This window comes from Equus asinus, chromosome 9, assembly GCF_041296235.1.
Source record: "Equus asinus isolate D_3611 breed Donkey chromosome 9, EquAss-T2T_v2, whole genome shotgun sequence".
NCBI lineage: Eukaryota > Metazoa > Chordata > Mammalia > Perissodactyla > Equidae > Equus > Equus asinus.
In genome coordinates, this window is record NC_091798.1 from 41,677,112 (window position 1) to 41,694,481 (window position 17,370).

Consider the following 17,370-nt stretch of genomic DNA (forward strand, 5'->3'; position numbering starts at 1 on the left):
AGATCCTAAAAGATGAAACAGAACCCGGAATATTAATGCAAGTTCTTAACAACCTGGACAATTCTATAGGTGGAATAGTGTCTTGAGAGGACATAGACAGAAATCTAGAGGGTCTCTCTGTATCCTGGCCTTCCTCTCATCTCAAGATGCTTTACTTGTCCCATTAGTATAGCTTGTAGAGCTAATGAGGCAGGGAATGTGACAACATTCGGTTCATTGTATAAGGCAGCCCAAGTGTACATTTCCATCCTTTTTATCTTCTGCCTTTTTTTTCTATTGTTATCTGGATATACACACATCTGCTCCAAATGACTATAAAAGCTACAAGGCTAGGGACTGTGCTGTGGAATCCAGAGTACTATGTATGGAGTTGGGTTCCAATTGAAGCATTGCTACTTGGTATCTGTGACTTTGACATATCAATCACCCTTCCTGCTCAGTTTTTTATTTCTAAAGTAGGGATAAACAATGTCTGTCTGAGGTGCTGTGAGGATTAAATGAGATCATGCAAGTGAATTTCTCCCTCCGTCCCAAGATAGAGCACATAGTAGGTGCTCAGTGTATGTGTGTTGAGTAAAATTTGTCAGCTCCACCCAGAGCTAGTCTATAGCCTCTATTCTGGGGCTGGAATCATAGATCACATCTGCTGTAGAATAGCATATGCTTTCTCCTCTTTGTACTTCTTCCACTCTCCAGGGGCAAAGCCATTCTCTGCACAGGCAGTTTCTGGATACATTGCTCAGATACTGGAGATCAAGGCAAGGTATCCTAGTGAGCTATTATTTAAAATTAACTTTATTTAGAAAGCATTCCTCCAATTGTCCCTTCATGGGGTTCCTTCTTCTTCTGAATTCCAGAGGAAAGGGGGGCGCTTGTTCTATGGCTCAGCATGGTTTAAGGTGGTTGTATTCAGTGGAATTATTCATACCAGGATACACAGCAGACATGATGAACTCCCCACCATTCTAAATGCTGAGATTTCTGGCCCAAAGAGGGTACATTGAAAGAGGGCAAAGGAAAAGCAAATACCCTTCATCTTGGTTTATTCATTAGGAATTTGAGAAAAACAACATAAATAACATTGACAAAGGAAGCTGAGCAATAGGAATGAAAGAGAACAAACTTTTATTTGTTGTTTGAAATTACCCTGGACTGCTCTCACATTCTTTCTGAGTTCAAAGGCTTAACAGAGTCTTACTAGAAAAAAATCACTTTAAGAATGCTTCTTATGTCTATCGTGGTTTTAACAAGATACCACAATGAGGAACACCATAAAAATACCACAGATGAATAGAAACTGGTGATAAAGACAGCATATTTTGTAAAGAAGGACCCAAGGAACTGATCTGTGGCTCAGATGTGACGTGATAAGCAGAAGTAGCAAAATTTATGAATAGTGGTCTTTGAAATGAAGGCTTAGGACTTGGAGTGTTCAGGGATTCAACAGACCTAGAGTTCACAGATCTTGGCTGTAGGGGAATGTCAAGAGAGATTTAAGCTCTTTATGACAGTCGATGAACTGGAACTATACATGAGAAATAGAAAGCTTTATTTGCTTTTAGTGACCCGCTAACAAGCAAGCTTCACTTGGAGTAGGAAAGGAACGAAGGAAATAGGCAATCACTGCACGTACAGGTTGATACACTGGAATGAGCACCAGACTCCTGTCAGATGCTTGTCCTGCTGTTAACTAGCTGTTCCATCTTGGGCAAGTCACTCCTCTTCTCTGGGCCTGAATTTCGTCGTCTGTCAAGTTAATTTTAAAAATGGCCTCCCTATTTCACACCTTGTTATAAGGGCCAATGAAATGATATATTTAAAACACCTGATAAACTGTTAAATTCTGCGAAAATTTCAGTGCTCATTATTGCTGTCATTATTATCTGTGTTGAGTGTTTCGGTCGCTTGGACTGAACTGATCTGACTCCCTTCCTCTGGAGAGCTGTGAGAGCTTTCATAGTTGGTGCACTGTTTCTTTCTCCAACATCAAGTCTGCTGGAAGGAGGTGGCAGTGTTATGTTTCCATTTCAGAGACAGAAGCCAAAGTACAGAAAGGCCCAAGAGCTTAGCTACAACCAAACAAAACCAGCAAAGTCTTGTGCTTTTTTTCTTCCCAGCTCTTATGGTCTACAAGAAAGAAAAGCTTCCTGTGAATCCTGCAAAGACAGATCTGAAGAACAGTTTTCTCCTTACAGATGTAGAAATTCACACAATTTTACAGTGTTCCTAGCAGATTGGTAATAGAGATGGGATAAACATCAAGACCCTTGTGTTGGGGTCTGGCCCTGTGGCCAAGTGGTTAAGTTCGCATGCTCTGCTTCAGCAGCCCCAGGGTTCACTGATTCTGATCCTGGGTGCAGACCTACACATCACTCATCAAGCCATGCTGTGGCAGCATCCCACATAGAAGAACTAGCATGACTTACAACTAGGATATACAACTATGTACTGGGGCTTTGGGGACAAAAAAAAGAGGAAGATTGGCAACAGATGTTTGCTCAGGACCAATCTTCTTCACCAAAAAAAAAAAAAAAAACCCAACCAAAATGCATACCTCTAAAAAAAGAACCCTTGTGTTGCCCATTCACGTTGATCTGGGTTGTCTGGGCTGAGTGAATGGGGATCACTCACCATCCTGCAATAGCAGGTCTGAAACTGGGTAGAGACCCCTCTACTCTTTTCTATGCTGATTAGTAGCAAAGTACAAATTAGCTCCAGTCTCTAAATTCCTATGGAGGCTTGAAGCCCAGAAAAGCCAGAAGAAGGTCAGATGGGCCTCATCTGGGAGGGAATCAAAGGGGAGTGCTGCAGTTACATTACCCAGTGCCCTCTACACAGTACAGAGAAGAAGAACAGGAAAATCCCCAAAGTGGCAAGTAAATGGCAATGTGGGATTTACACTTTACGTAGTTGGTAACTATTAAGTTCAAATATTTAAATCCTGCTTATCTGGAAGCAAAATAATGCTAAGCCTTGATTCATAAAAAAATTCTTGGGATACATTTCTATTTTAGGAAAGTTCATCTTCAAAGTTTGGTTGGAAATGACCCAAGGGTGTGAGATCTCAAATTACCAAGTGACATTTTGCCGAAAAATATGAGTGTCATGTGGCAGAGGTAAGTAATCTTCAACTTTCAACTTGATTGAAAGTTCTAGCTCATGAGGTGCATGCCTTGAACTGGCTCCACTTATGCCTTTTAATGCAAAAGTACAACATTACATTACACATTTTTTTGTAGTTTGTGTTTTAAAATTTCAAGAGAAACAAAATAAGAACGCTACTCCACCAGAGTCTCTATCTGCATATTTATTTCTGTCTCAGAATGTCTTTTTGTTAGTGTGTGTCTTTATCTCTTATTCATGCAACTCTTTTTGGGGGTGGGGGATGTTGGGGGTAGACTTGTGTGTGTCTGCTCCTTGGTCTCTCTGTGTTTTTTCCACACCTCTCATTGTCTTCCTCTCTTTCTGCCTGTCTCCTTCTCTTTTCTGTTCTCCCCTTTTCCTTAATTGTCCATAACATGGAAAAATTAAAGTGCATTTTGGATTATTTGTTATATTTCATTTGGTGCTATGGTGTTTGACCTGGGAGAGAGTCCACAGGCCTTCTACTATGTGCCTCTCGCTTGACAGATGTTGCAGCTTTGCAGTTAATTACTGGCCAGAACAGGGACCAGAGCCCGGGTCTCTTGCTCTGAGTACCATGCTCTTTCCACTATTTTCTGCTGCTTCCTATTTTAGATAGATTGGATAAAGTTCTGTACTTCTTGTTCTTAATTTTAAAAGTGAGTGAATAGAACATTTTCCATTTCTTTTGTATTAAAAACTTTTTCTTGTGTAACTTCAGGGAATCTGTGGCCTTGGTAGCATGAAGTTCTGCACACCCTCCACCTCTCTAAGTGTGTGTGAGGGGCCCCAAATAGGGCAGGACCACAGTGCAAGCACCCCTCCATAGAACTCTCTGTTCTTTTCCTTAAACCTCTAGGAATATAGATTCTATGGCTGTGTTGATGTAGATAACATCTCACACCTGCTTAGGGCTCAATGATTTTTTTTAAAATATTTAATTTTTTCCTTTTTCTCCCCAAAGCCCCCCAGTACATAGTTGTATATTCTCAGTTGTGGGTCCTTCTAGTTGTGGCATGTGGGATGCCACTTCAGCAGGGCTCAATGAGTGGTGCCACGTTTGCACCCAGGATTGGAACCGACAAAACACTGGGCCGCCTGCAGCGGAGCGCACGAACTTAACCACTTGGCCATGGGGCCGGCCCTGGGCTTAATGATTTTAAAGTAGTACCCCATTCATTAGTTCATTCATGAATTCAGGCACCGACAAGTGGGCTTACTTGGTTTTTACAGCCGTCCTGTACTCTAAATAGGAATCATACTTTAATTCTGATTTTACAAACAAGGCAGGTGAGACTCAGTGACATGGTTACATAGTTAGTAGCAGAGCCAGGAATAAGAATTCTACTTTCTAAACCATACACAAAGCAGTATTTCTGGTTTATTTCATCATTTCATTTTTAAAAAAAATCAGATTAGTCATTTGTGTTCAATGAAAACAAATAGAACTAGAATCTCCATAAAGACACATCTTAGAGCTTTCTCTAAGAACAAAGTACTGTGTTAAGTAACCATAAGAAGCATCAAGAAACAAATGCCTACTCTCTCACAGCCTTATTAAAAAATGTAATTGGCCTGGTTATTCTACATCATGCAAACTCCTTATACTATTCAGCCATTCACCCATTCCAGAAAATCAGATTTCACGTCTATCTATTGCAGAAGTGTGTGCTCTCTTTTAAGATTTGGGATCATATTAGACCCATCCATTCTTTTAATACATGTGTTTTGATTTTCTCTGCTGGAGATAGTTTACCTGTTTCTCCTTGAATTTGACAATGGCTGAGTCCATATAAAGTGTTAGGAAAATGTACACATTTCACTTCCCAAAGCCTAACAGTTACTTTTAAAATCAAGCCAACACAGATTGTCTGAATTGGCTTTAATTTTCTTTGAAGGTTAATGACTGACTTGTCATTATAGAGATGTTGAGGTTATTAATTCTTTAAAATTACAATATATTAAATGCATCAAGAAAGGAGAGCTAAACTCTGCCCGTGAAAATAAGTATACCAAGTTTTTATTCACAAAACAAAAAATAACCCCATGATGCCAATACTAGCTTTTAGTAATTTCTCTTGATAATTTTCTTACAATGGTACATTCTAAAGCTGTGGGGTTGTTTTTCAGATCACATAAGCAGAAGACATCTGGTATAATTAGGCATGAAAGCACGACTACTAATTTTTAGTGATCTTCACATATTTTAAAACTGGATTATTTAAACATGAAATGTGCATTTGAAAAACACATTTGCAAGATTTTTCTTTAGCATTTTAAAGATTTGTTTCCAATTTCTTACCTGTTGGAAATTTCTGGCTCTATTGCTATTCTTTTCGTCTTCTACATGTTTTCTTTCTTCATTTCCATGGTTATTTTTCTACGTTTATTTCTCTGTCAAAAGATGACATGTTAGCTGCCTCTCCAGGTCACAACATCCCCCCTCTATTCTTGGCTTATTTATCCACCAAACAATCTATAGCTTCATTTCAGAAGCTCCTCCCTGGAGTTGGAATCATTGCACCGAGGATCGAGCTCTGGAATCCAGTAGGATCTGAGGTCACTGACGAGGCAGTAGGGAGGAGTCAGAAGTCTCAGCAGCAGTGATATTAGATGGAGCTATTTAAAAGATGTGTTCCAAATGTTGCTTTTGATCATCTTGTAGAGATGATAATAAGAGTGCATCTTGAGGGGCTGGTCTGGTGGCACAGCGGTTAAGTTCTCACATTCTGCTTCGGCGGCCTGGGGTTCGCCAGTTCGGATCCCGGGTGCGGACATGGCACCGCTTGTCAAGCCATGCTGTGGCGGGTGTCCCACATATAAAGCAGAGGAAGATGGGCACAGATGTTAGCTCAGGGCCAGTCTTTCTCAGCAAAAAAAAGGAGGATTGGTGGCAGATGTTAGCTAAGGGATAATCTTTCTCAAAAAAAAAAAAAAGAATGCACCTTGAAAATCTGTGGCATTTTCTGGCATACATATATTTATAGTTTTTTTTTTTTAAATTAGCTTTGCCAAAATCAGACATTTGATTTAAATATTTCTGGAAAATTATTAGTGAACATGAACAGTTGTTCTTAGAGAATTTACTATCAGTTAAGAGATGGGTTTTATTCCTGATTTTGCCATAATTTATGAGATTAATAAAAATTCTTCTAAAGTTGAAATTAACCCCCAATTATCTAGGAAAGTATGGATTATTATATAAGACTTTCATCAACCAGTTTGAAACTGACAACTGAGCTGCTTAAATAAAAGTGGGGACTGAAAAGCCCTCTTATTTTGAAAAATTATTACAAGAAAGGAGCTATTGCTCATTGTTACAAACGACTGAAAAAATCAGATTTAGATTAAATATAAGAAATATTTCCTTACAGTGAGAGTGTTTGACAGCTTTGAGAAACAAGGTTGTGGACTATCAAGTGTGGTTGAAGGAAGATATTTCTGGGTTGGCCTAGTGGCTAGACTAGCAACATTTTGAAATATTTCCTAGCACAAGGATTCAGTGATGAAGCCCCAAAATTTAGAACTAAGCCATGCAAATCAATTGTTTCCCCACCCAGTACACCAAACTAACCAATAAAGACCTCAGAATCTCCAGGCAATCAACAGCACTGAAAGTGTGTATTTGTGTTTTCTAGAACCCTGCCAGGTCACTGGCCGGGTGGAGCAGGTGGAAAGGTGGAACGGCTGTGTGCACTACAGGAAGCTGAAGAGCAGCTGTGGTCAAAGTAGTGCGGTCCATACGTCTTCTCTCCCCAGTCCCTTTTAGCGGTATCCCCATTGCTTACTTACCTGTTTGGACCTGAAGTATAGAGAGTAGCAAACTTTGGAAGACTGCAGGGCTTATTGAAAAACAAATATCTTTTCTGTACATAGGATACAAGCAAAAACTAGCAGTGGCCACAGGTTTGGTGGATAGTGAGAAATCATCTTAGCCATCTGGGATGTTGGTGAAGATTTGGAGAGGTAGCTTGAGTTAGACAGAGCTGGCTCTGAACCCAGATTCTCCCGTGTGACCCACCTGGGTCCCCTTGAGCTTCTCTCTGAGTTTTTGATTACTTTTCTAAGAGGTGAATATTGCCATCCATCCAGCAGATTTTGAAGGTTAATGATAGCACATCGTAGATATTCATTAAGTGGTAGTTTTTGTTGTTTTTTAGAATATCCCTTAGAGAAAAATATAATCCAGGTTAAGAGCAGAATTAATCGTTTCTTTTTTTCCCCTCCCCAAAGCCCCAGCGCATGGTTGTATATCCTAGTCGTAAGTCCTTCTAGTTCTTCTGTGAGCTGCAACCACAGCATGGCAACTGACAGATGGGTGGTGTGGTTCCACGGCTGAGAAACGAACCCGGGCCACCAGAGTGGTGAGAGCTCTCAACTTTAACCACTGGGCCAGCAGGGCTGGCTCTTGAATTAGTTGTTTTCTATTGCTGCATCCCTTCCCAAAAGAAGTCTAGAGCGAGTGTGAGAAATTGAGAAGTGGTGACACTAGAGTCTTTTTTAAATTTTTGGTATAATACTGTGCTGTCTGTATTGGTGATAAACTTTAGCAAGCACTAAAGTTTTATTTGCCTCAGTTAAAATTTGATGTTTTAATTGCAAAAGTTAGTTTAGAGGCCAATAGCCTTGACAGCAGGCAATGTAGTTGATAAAAGTATCCAAAGAAAGAACCAAGTCTCTGATTTCTCCCATCTCTCCAGAGCCCTTGCAGACTCGATATTTTCTCTCTCATTACATTATATGATGAGCTTTATTTTTAGTTATAAAACACATTTTATTGTCTTTAATCTGATACACCTTGATAAACGTAAACTAGCATTTTAGATGATTCTCTGAGCCCAAAGTTCTACCATATTAGGGAAAATCAAGATTGAACAGTATGTTGAAAAACTTAAGTAGTATCTAAACTCAGAGTTGCAGTCATCTGTGTTCTAATTGATCGGTTATACCAGAGGCTTGGTAAAGAAAGGCTTCCTGTTTTTTTCTCACCCTGCTGCAGCTGTCTTTACCTCCGTCAAGGACTCTTGACTTTGTTAACAGCTCTCTCATTATATGCCTTTAAGAAAGGAAAGCTGTTATAATTAACCTGCTTGAATTAATTGTTTTTTCCTTAGATTTCAGTAGCTCCTCAATGGTCTGTTTACTTACTAAAGCTTAGAGTACCAGCCTGAGATGTGGGCGAGAGGGGCCCCTGCCATGGGTCTTGTACTTAGAGGACCCCCATATCACAAATGCTAAGAACAAGTTGTAATCCAAACATTCACTCTGATGACTAATGCCATGCAGGCCCCAGATACACTTCTCTCCATCAGTTGCCCTGTGTCCTCTAAACAAAAGGTGATTATGTCTGAATGTCATGGGCTCTTGATGTTGGTATGGATACTGCTTTGGAGTATGGGGAGGATTTGAGGAAAAGTTCTTAGGTGAGAGAAAAGATGAATTAATTAATTTAGCATAAATGTAATAGATTCTTGCATAATGAATTATCATTTTCCAGTACTGCTAACCATCTATTTTCTTATTTCTCTTTGTATTCCAACTTGTGGTTCTACTCACAAATTAGGGTGATATTTATAATAGTGGTCCATGGCAGCTGAGGAATATTTTGCAATATTAAACAATTTATATTACTCTTATATGTGAAGGTCCAGACATAACATATGTGATGTCAGTTGTTGACACTGGCAGTGGATGAGCCTTGAACCCTAGAAGAGTGAGGAGTTCTATTTTTGTAAAAATACGTAATAGGATTTAATTAATTTTTCAGAGAATTTCATTTCAACTTTATTATAATACTTTTACTTAAATTTTGGTTTTTGTTCATTATAATTTGTATATTCCCTTTTAATTTTATAGGTAATTTTGGACAGTTTAGAAAAAAGATAACAGTTGAAAACAAAAATGAAAACAATTTTAATTTTTGATTTTTCACATTTAGCATATATTTTTTGATGACAATATCTTTAAATTTTATACATTTTGAATAAATTATAATCTTTTTTTTTGGTGAGGAAGATTGGCCCTCAGCTAATAGCTGCTGCCAATCTTCCTCTTTTTGCTTGAGGAAGATTGTTGCCGAGCTGACATCTGTGCCAATTTTCCTCCACTTTGAATGTAGGACACTGCCACAGCATGGCCCAATGGGCAGTGTGCATGTTTGCACCTGGGGCCAGAACTGCAAACTCCGGGCCATTGAAGTGGAGCCCACAAACTGAACCACTATGCCACCAGGCTGGCCCCCAGTTACATTCTATTTTGAATCTTTTAGAGGTTTACTGGCAATATGACACAAATTATAAGCTTGTTTACAACAACATAAGTAGTGATTTTGATGAAATTATGGTAAGAAAAATAAATTTTATGGAATATATTATAATTTATGAATTATGTATGTCTTTATGTTATTATTCATCCATACATTGCCAGCTATCAATATTATATCCAGACACGTACAGTAATACTTAAATTAAATTGTCTTTGATATTTTCTCAATTTTTAGTCATATAAAAATTATAGCTTTACACATTTTTTTATTTTGTCAAGTTATGTGGATTAAATGTTTTATTTAATAGATTGTTTTATAAATTTCAAATTTTTAGAGATATGGTATGGGTTTTCATTTATGCTCTTGTCCTGGACCCTACAAATATTAGGCATGAATCTGCTTAGAAGTATCTTTTATACTTTCTTTGTTTATTTTAGGGTTTAATTATTTTAAAGTAAACATTTTTTATTTGAAATGTAATAAAGTTATTTTTAGAAACTTGGGAAATAACATGAGGAGGAAAATAATCTTAATATCGCCACTGTAATGCAATCAATTTTAGCAATTTAGAGGATTGCCTTCTCCAAAATGTGTCTTAAATCTATCCTTTTCGTTCCATTACTATGCTACTCACCCTTGTCCAAGCCATCATCATTTCTCATCAGGACTAAAGCAATAGTATAGTTACTTGTTTCCCTAGATTTTCTTTTACCTCCTCCAAATCATTTCTCCACACTGTATCAGAGTGAATTTTGAAAAAATATAAATAAGGTCACACAACTTCTTTACCTAAAGCCTTTTGACAGTGTCTGATTGCAATCGTAGTAAAATTCTAATTCTTAGCTATTGCTTACAAAGTCTTATATGGTATAGTTCCTGTCTACCTCTTCAACTTTATCTCATATCTCTCCCCTTCTCCAAAATCCATCAAGTTCTTCTCAATTCCAGTTTTAGGGAGAAGTTTTAATAGGGGAAAGGGTATCTTCTTCACTCTACAGGAAGAACTCTTTGAGCTGGTGGCTATCTTGATTGTTAGAGGGCAGCTAAAGTAATCTTTTATTTTTTGACAATACCTACTTTTATACCTATCTTATAGGATCCTACTTTCTCTTATGTCTCTTTGATGGTGGCTGATCAAGTTTGGAGGGGGAGTGTAGAGGTAGAAGTGGGAATTGATAACACAAATCAGGGGCTATTTCAAAGATACTATTCCTTTAACAGTAATAACCTATTTTAAGGATAGAACATAATTTAATAAGTTTCCTGTTGATGGTCTCCCCCCGTCCTTTACAAACAATACCACATTATAAACAGCAACCTTGTTTGTGGCTAAATATTAGCTCACATTTATTTCTAAGAATTATCCTAAGGAAGTAACAGTCTGGGACACAATGATGTTTGAACATGTTGAATGTATCCTCATATCCAGACCTAATCAGTGTCCTATGATGCAATGGACAGATGAATATGTCAAAGCATAAACCTCCAAAAGAACTTTTTATTTGAGTTTCATTTGGAGTGTCGGGGTCCGTTAATTCCAAATAACCCTTTCATCACTGTCGTCGTTATCTGTTCCTCAGAATGCAAGCCCCTCCAAGCAAGGTACACCACCTGCACCCTCTTGACCATCTCATTCAGCGCTTCAAGCGGTGCTTCTCAGAGAATGTATATATTCAGTTGATCCTTAGACTAGGATTTCATTTTTATGAATTCTCCTACTCACTAAAATTTATTTGTAACCCCCAAATCTTAGCATTTTCTCGGTCATTCACAGATATGTACAGAGTGGTGAAAAATTTGAATCACTCCTTGAGCATGTTCCCAGTTGAGGATGAACAAGACAACTGTTCTGCTTTCTTGTTTCATCTCTCATACTATGAACAAGTGTCCTTTCTGCAGTCTATTTAGGGCCATATTTTTCATGTTTTTGTGCTTTTTTTTTGTTGGTGATTTCACTTTTAAAATACTTCCCCAAGTGTAATGCTGAAGTTCTGTCTATTGTTCTTAGGTGCAAGAAGGCTGTGATGTGCCTTATAGAGAAAATTTATGTTAGAGAAGCTTCATTCTGGCATGAATATACTGTTGTTGCCATGAGTATATTAAATAAGGTATCTTTAGACAGGAACATTCAAAACAGGTTATGTAATTGGCTCACAGGAACCTAGCCCTATATTTCCTCTAGGAGCAATGTTTCAGTATTGACTAGTTCATTGTTCACAGCGACTTTATAGAACACAGCTACCATACATAATGAGAATCAGCTTTATTTCTCTCTCTCTCTCTCTCTCTCTCTCTATCTATCTAATCTATCTATCTATCTACCTACCTACCTACCTACTTACCTATCATCTATTTATTTCTATCTCCCCCTTGCCATTTCGGACCACTTCTTTTCCACCTTTGTGGCATCTCAGTCCATTTGGGTGTACCCCTCTAACATTTTACTTTGCTGTCATTTTCTGATCCAGTTCGTTATCTTCTCTCTCACTCCTAAGGTCAGCAGAGATTAATGTAGTTGAATTATCAATCCTTAGTGCTTTTTGCATCTTATTTAAGAAATTATTCCCTGGCTTGAGGTCATGAAGATATTCTCCTATATAATCTTTTAAAAGCTTTTCAGTTTTTTAAAATTAAATTTTGTTGAGGTATAATTGACATATAACATTATGTTAGTGTCAGGTGTACAACATTTCGTATATATTATGAAATGATCACCACAATAACCCTAGTTAAAATCCATTCCCATACATAGTTACAAGAATTTTTTTTCTTGTGATGTGGACTTTTAAGATTTACTCTCTTAGCAACTTTCAAATATGCAATACAATATTGTTAACTATAGTTGCCATGCTGTACATTACATTTCCATGACTTATTTATTTTATAACTGGAGGTCTGTATCTTTGGACTCCCTTCACCCATGTTGCCCACCCCCCAATCCCCACCTCTGGCAACCACCAATCAGTTCTCTGTATCTATGAGCTTGTTGTTGTTGTTGTTGCTTTAAAAATTCCACGTATAAGTGAGATCATATGGTGTTTGTCTTTCTCTGTCTGACTTACTTCACTTAGCATTATGCCCTCAAGTTCCAACCATGTTGTCACAAATGGCAAGATTTCACTCTTTTTTATGGCTGAATAGTATTCCATTATATATGTAAAGAAGATGTACCATTATATATACCATTGCAAATATATGTGTGTGTGTCCACGTATGTGCTTTTCACTTTTGATTTTCACATTTAGGTTTACGATCTACTTGGAATTGATGTTTTTATGGTGTAAGGTATAAGTACAATTTCATCTTGTTTTCACAGATATTTAATTGTCCCAGAACCATTTATTGAAAAGACAGTCTTTCCTCCTACTACTTCACAGGGCCATCTCTGTCATTTATGAGGGGTCTATATGTGTAGGTCTATTTCTGGCTGTCTATTTAGTTTTGTTTGTCTTTTTGACCACTCTTACGTCAACATCACAGTATATTAACTGCTATATTTTATTAGTCTTGATGTTATAGAATAAGTCCTCCCAACTTGTTTTGCTTCTTCAAGAGTATCATGGCTCTTTTTGATCCTCTGTGTTTTCTTATAAATTTTAGCATTAGCTGCTTAAGTCCTAAAAATAAACTGCTAGTGATTTTTATTGGGATTTCATTGAATCTATTCATTTTGGAAGAGTTGAAATGTTTCCAATGTTGAGTCTCCAAATTCTGTAGATATAGTATGTCTCTCTATGTATTCAGGTCTGTAAATTCTCTCAATAAAGTTTATAATTTTCATATAGAGGTTAGCATATCTTTAAACATTTATTCTTAGATATTTCATGTATGATATGCCAACATAGTTGGTATTTTTTAAATTTTTCATTTTTAATTGTTGCTGATATATAGGAATACATTGATTTTGCTAATTCATTTTATATTTAGCCATCTTACTACAATGTCTTATTAATTTAATAGTTGATCCTTAAATATTCTTATATTTTCTACATTTGTGTTCTTATCATGTATAAATAATGATAGTTTTGTTTCTCTCTTTCCAATCTCTATTCTTCTATTTCACATTCTTGCCTTACTGGGATGGCTAGGCCCTCCAATACAATGTTGAATAAGAAGTGGTTTCAAAGCTTTAAACATTTCACCATTAAGTCTGTTGTTTACTGTAATATTTTGTAAATACATCTTTCAGGCTAAGAAAATTCTCTTCTTTTCTCAGTTCACTAAGATTTATGTTTAAAAATATGGAATAGGTATTAACTTGTATCAAATACATTTTCTGTCATTATTAGGAGGATCATATTTTTTCTTCTCTATTCTGTTATTGTGGCTAATAACATTAATTGATATTATATTGCTAAATTTGTTTTGTATTATTTAGATAAACAAATTAATCATGATGCATTATCCTCTTTGTATATTGCAGCTTTCTGTGTGGTAATGTTTTGTTTAGGAAATTTGCATTTATGTTCCTCAGTGAGCTTACCCGTACATTCTTTTTCTTACTGTCCTTAGTGGATTTTGGTATCACAGTTACACTAGCCTCTTAAATTAATTGGAGAAAATACTGTCTTTTTCTATTCTCTGAGAGAATTTGGATAGTGTTAGACTTATTTCTCTCTGGAATGTTTGTAGAACCTGATGGTGAAGTCATCTAAGTCTGTAGTTTTCCTTGAGGGAAGATTTTTGGGAAAAATAGAGTGTATTGTGAGTTAGTTACTTTGGCTGCATTTGATGGATTAGATATGACAAGCAAGAGATGGGCTCAACAAAGAATTGGCTGATTTGCAGGCAGAAAAAGAAGTTAATTCCTTAGTTTGAAATGAAATTAAGAGAACACGGAAATTCAGAACTTGCAGATTTGGAAGATATAAGTGATTCTCATCTCCATCTGGTAAAAGATAAAACTAAGGCCTTTGAATGATAAAGTCTGGCTAAAACTGCTTAGCCTCTAAAGCAAGGATCACATCAAGAGTGTGAACATACACTCATTGTTAAAAACCTATGAACAGATTAAAGTGATGTTTACTAGGTCCTTTTTAGTTTGACAAAAGGATCAAGGAAAACAGACTAAGGGTGTGTCTATCCCAACAGACGCTTGATAGGCTCAAGTATCTGAATGAACTTGAATGAGGGAGGAGTGTGTGAAAACAAGGGTGGATATGGCTTTTAGTATAGCAAACTGATTAAAATAGGTTAAAAAATCAAGTATGTTTTTGAGAAAAAAATTGTACATCAAAAGTACCACCATCCTGGATTAAAAGAGTCTGTGACTGTCAGCCCCAATATTCTATGGGAAGGAAAGGTGCAGAGGAAGCTGCTAAGTCCCCAAGAAGGGCATATTTTCCAATGCCCTCTTCACAGTGACCAAGAATAACTGAAAAGGAACATCCTGCCAGAGGGCAGAACCAAGAGCCATGGTGAACAATGGATTAGGGACTCAATCCTGGGGAGTGAAATCAAGACCTTTTCAAGAAATATTCCCCTCCCCCAGAGCGGGAACCCCTTGTAATTGTCTGTCCATTGGGATTTTAGGATTGTGTCTTCCATCTTTCTCTTTTCCAAATGGGTATATTTGAAACCAGGTACCTGAGCATTACCATAAATATTTAATAAGACCTTTAAACCTCATTCCCCACACAGACTATTTAAAAAGGAGTTAATCTTGTCAATTTGCTGTTTTCTTGTTTAACCTGAGGGATGACTCAAGGGTCACAAGGATTTATGAGCTTGTTTGGCAGAAGAAAAAGAATGCCTTCAGGGAATTAGATCACCAGATGATCAGCCCCCAGCTGCCCTTGACCCCAGAAGTCAGATTGCCCAGGGTCTTATCTGGAGTGAAAGAAACAGTATTACCCCTTTGCTTCTTCACTCCTTCTGTCCCTGATTTCTTCTCTTGTTAAGGTGGATTTGAGAAAACCTATCCTCCCACCTTCTCATTTTGGCCAATTTGATAGAACTTTCTCCATCTCCAAGCACCAGTTGCTCAGTGATTGGCTAACTGTGCATCAGGCACAAAAACTTGAGATTGAGAGGTTCAGTACCAGATTTATTGTAATTATCCTGACCCTATTCCACTATTGGGTATATTTTTGGGTGGTGTGGAACACATAACTTGTATTATTAGTTCATAGGTATCAGGTGAAAATGAACCTCGTCTAGACCTGGTGTGGAAATGAACACATCACTCAGAAATCTTGGACTTTGAGCTCAAAGCATTGACTGTGTGGGACTTTAGGATTTTCTCCCTTGAGGAGGAGGTAAGTATATTTGTATGTGACAGTGGGTGGGAACTACATATTTAACAGTAAGAAAGGTGGGCTGTGATAGACTTTTTACTATTCATGAAATTTGGTGTCCCTCCTTACAAGAGGATTGTACTTGAAAAGGGGGCAGAAGTGATATATATCACTTCCTGGCAGAAGATTTAAGAGTCAGCATGTGCTTGCCCATACTGTCTTTCCCTTTTCCCATGCCAAGCATTAACAATTCACGTAATGACGTATCTTTCAGTCTTGGTCCCACAGCAAAGAAGACGTGGGTCAGTACTGCAGCTGACCCACAGTGAACATAGAGAAAAAAAAAATGTTTGTGGTTGTAAGCCGTTGGGATTTTGGAGTCATTTATTACTGCCATATAACCTAGGCTTCTATGACTAATCTGCTTACGATGTTTAAAGAGGTGAAATACTCTGCTTACAATGTTTAAAGAGATAAAATGCAAGCCTAAAAATATATGCAGGGGGTCAGCCATCTTTCAATTGTGTTCGCAGCCGCCGCGGCGCCGCCGTCGCTCTCCGACGCCAGCGCCGCCTTCAGCTCGCCGAGCTCCAGCCGAAGGAGAAGGGGGGTAAGTAAGGAGGTCTCTATACCATGGCTCGTACAAAGCAGACTGCCCGCAAATCGACCGGTAGTAAAGCCCCGAGGAAGCAGCTGGCTACAAAAGCCGCTCGCAAGAGTGCGCCCTCTACTGGAGGGGTGAAGAAACCTCATCGTTACAGGCCTGGTACTGTGGCACTCCGTGAAATTAGACGTTATCAGAAGTCCACTGAACTTCTGATTCGCAAACTTCCCTTCCAGCGTCTGGTGCGAGAAATTGCTCAGGACTTCAAAACAGATCTGCGCTTCCAGAGCGCAGCTATTGGTGCTTTGCAGGAGGCAAGTGAGGCCTATCTGGTTGGCCTTTTTGAAGACACCAACCTGTGTGCTATCCATGCCAAACGTGTAACGATTATGCCAAAAGACATCCAGCTAGCACGCCGCATACGTGGAGAACGTGCTTAAGAGTCCACTATGAGGGGAAACATTTCATTCTTTAAAAAAAAAAAAAATCTCTTCTTCCTGTTATTGGTAGTTCTGAGCGTTAGATATTTTTTTTCCATGGGGTCAAAAGGTACCTAAGTATATGATTGCAAGTGGAAAAATAGGGGACAGAAATCAGGTATTGGCTGTTTTTCCATTTTCATTTGTGTGTGAATTTTTAATATAAATGCGGGGACATAAAGCATTAATGCAAGTCAAAGTGTTTCAGTGAACAAGTTCCAGCAGTTCAACTTTATAAAAGATGGAGAACTCCCTAACACATTCTATGAAGCCAACATCACTCTGATCCCCAAACCTGACAAGGACAACACAAAGAAGGAGAACTACAGGCCGATATCACTGATGAACATAGATGCAAAAATCCTCAACAAAATTTTGGCAAACCGATTACAGCAATACATCAAAAAGATTATACACCATGATCAAGTGGGATTTATACCAGGGACACAGGGATGGTTCAACATCCGCAAGTCAATCAACGTGATACACTACATTAACAAAATGAAAAACAAAAACCACATGATCATCTCAATAGATGCAGAGAAAGCATTCGACAAGATCCAACACCCATTTATGATAAAAACCCTCAGTAAAACGGGTATAGAAGGAAAGTACCTCAACATAATAAAGGCCATATATGATAGACCCACAGCCAACATCATA

At 38.0% G+C, this 17,370-nt stretch overlaps 1 protein-coding gene across 1 annotated transcript; it reads left to right on the forward strand.

Moving 5' to 3' along the window:
• Positions 1-16,139: 16,139 nt before the first annotated feature.
• LOC106823018 (histone H3.3A-like) lies at positions 16,140-16,844 on the forward strand. Its single transcript, XM_014828462.3, has one exon. It carries the CDS (start codon positions 16,258-16,260, stop codon positions 16,666-16,668), a length of 411 nt encoding a protein of 136 aa, XP_014683948.1. The 5' UTR covers positions 16,140-16,257; the 3' UTR covers positions 16,669-16,844.
• The last annotated feature ends 526 nt before the right edge of the window (positions 16,845-17,370 follow it).

Coding starts and splice junctions, on each gene's coding strand:
- LOC106823018 (XM_014828462.3), top strand. CDS start 16,258: ATGGCTCGTACAAAGCAGACTGCCCGCAAATCGACCGGTAGTAAAGCC.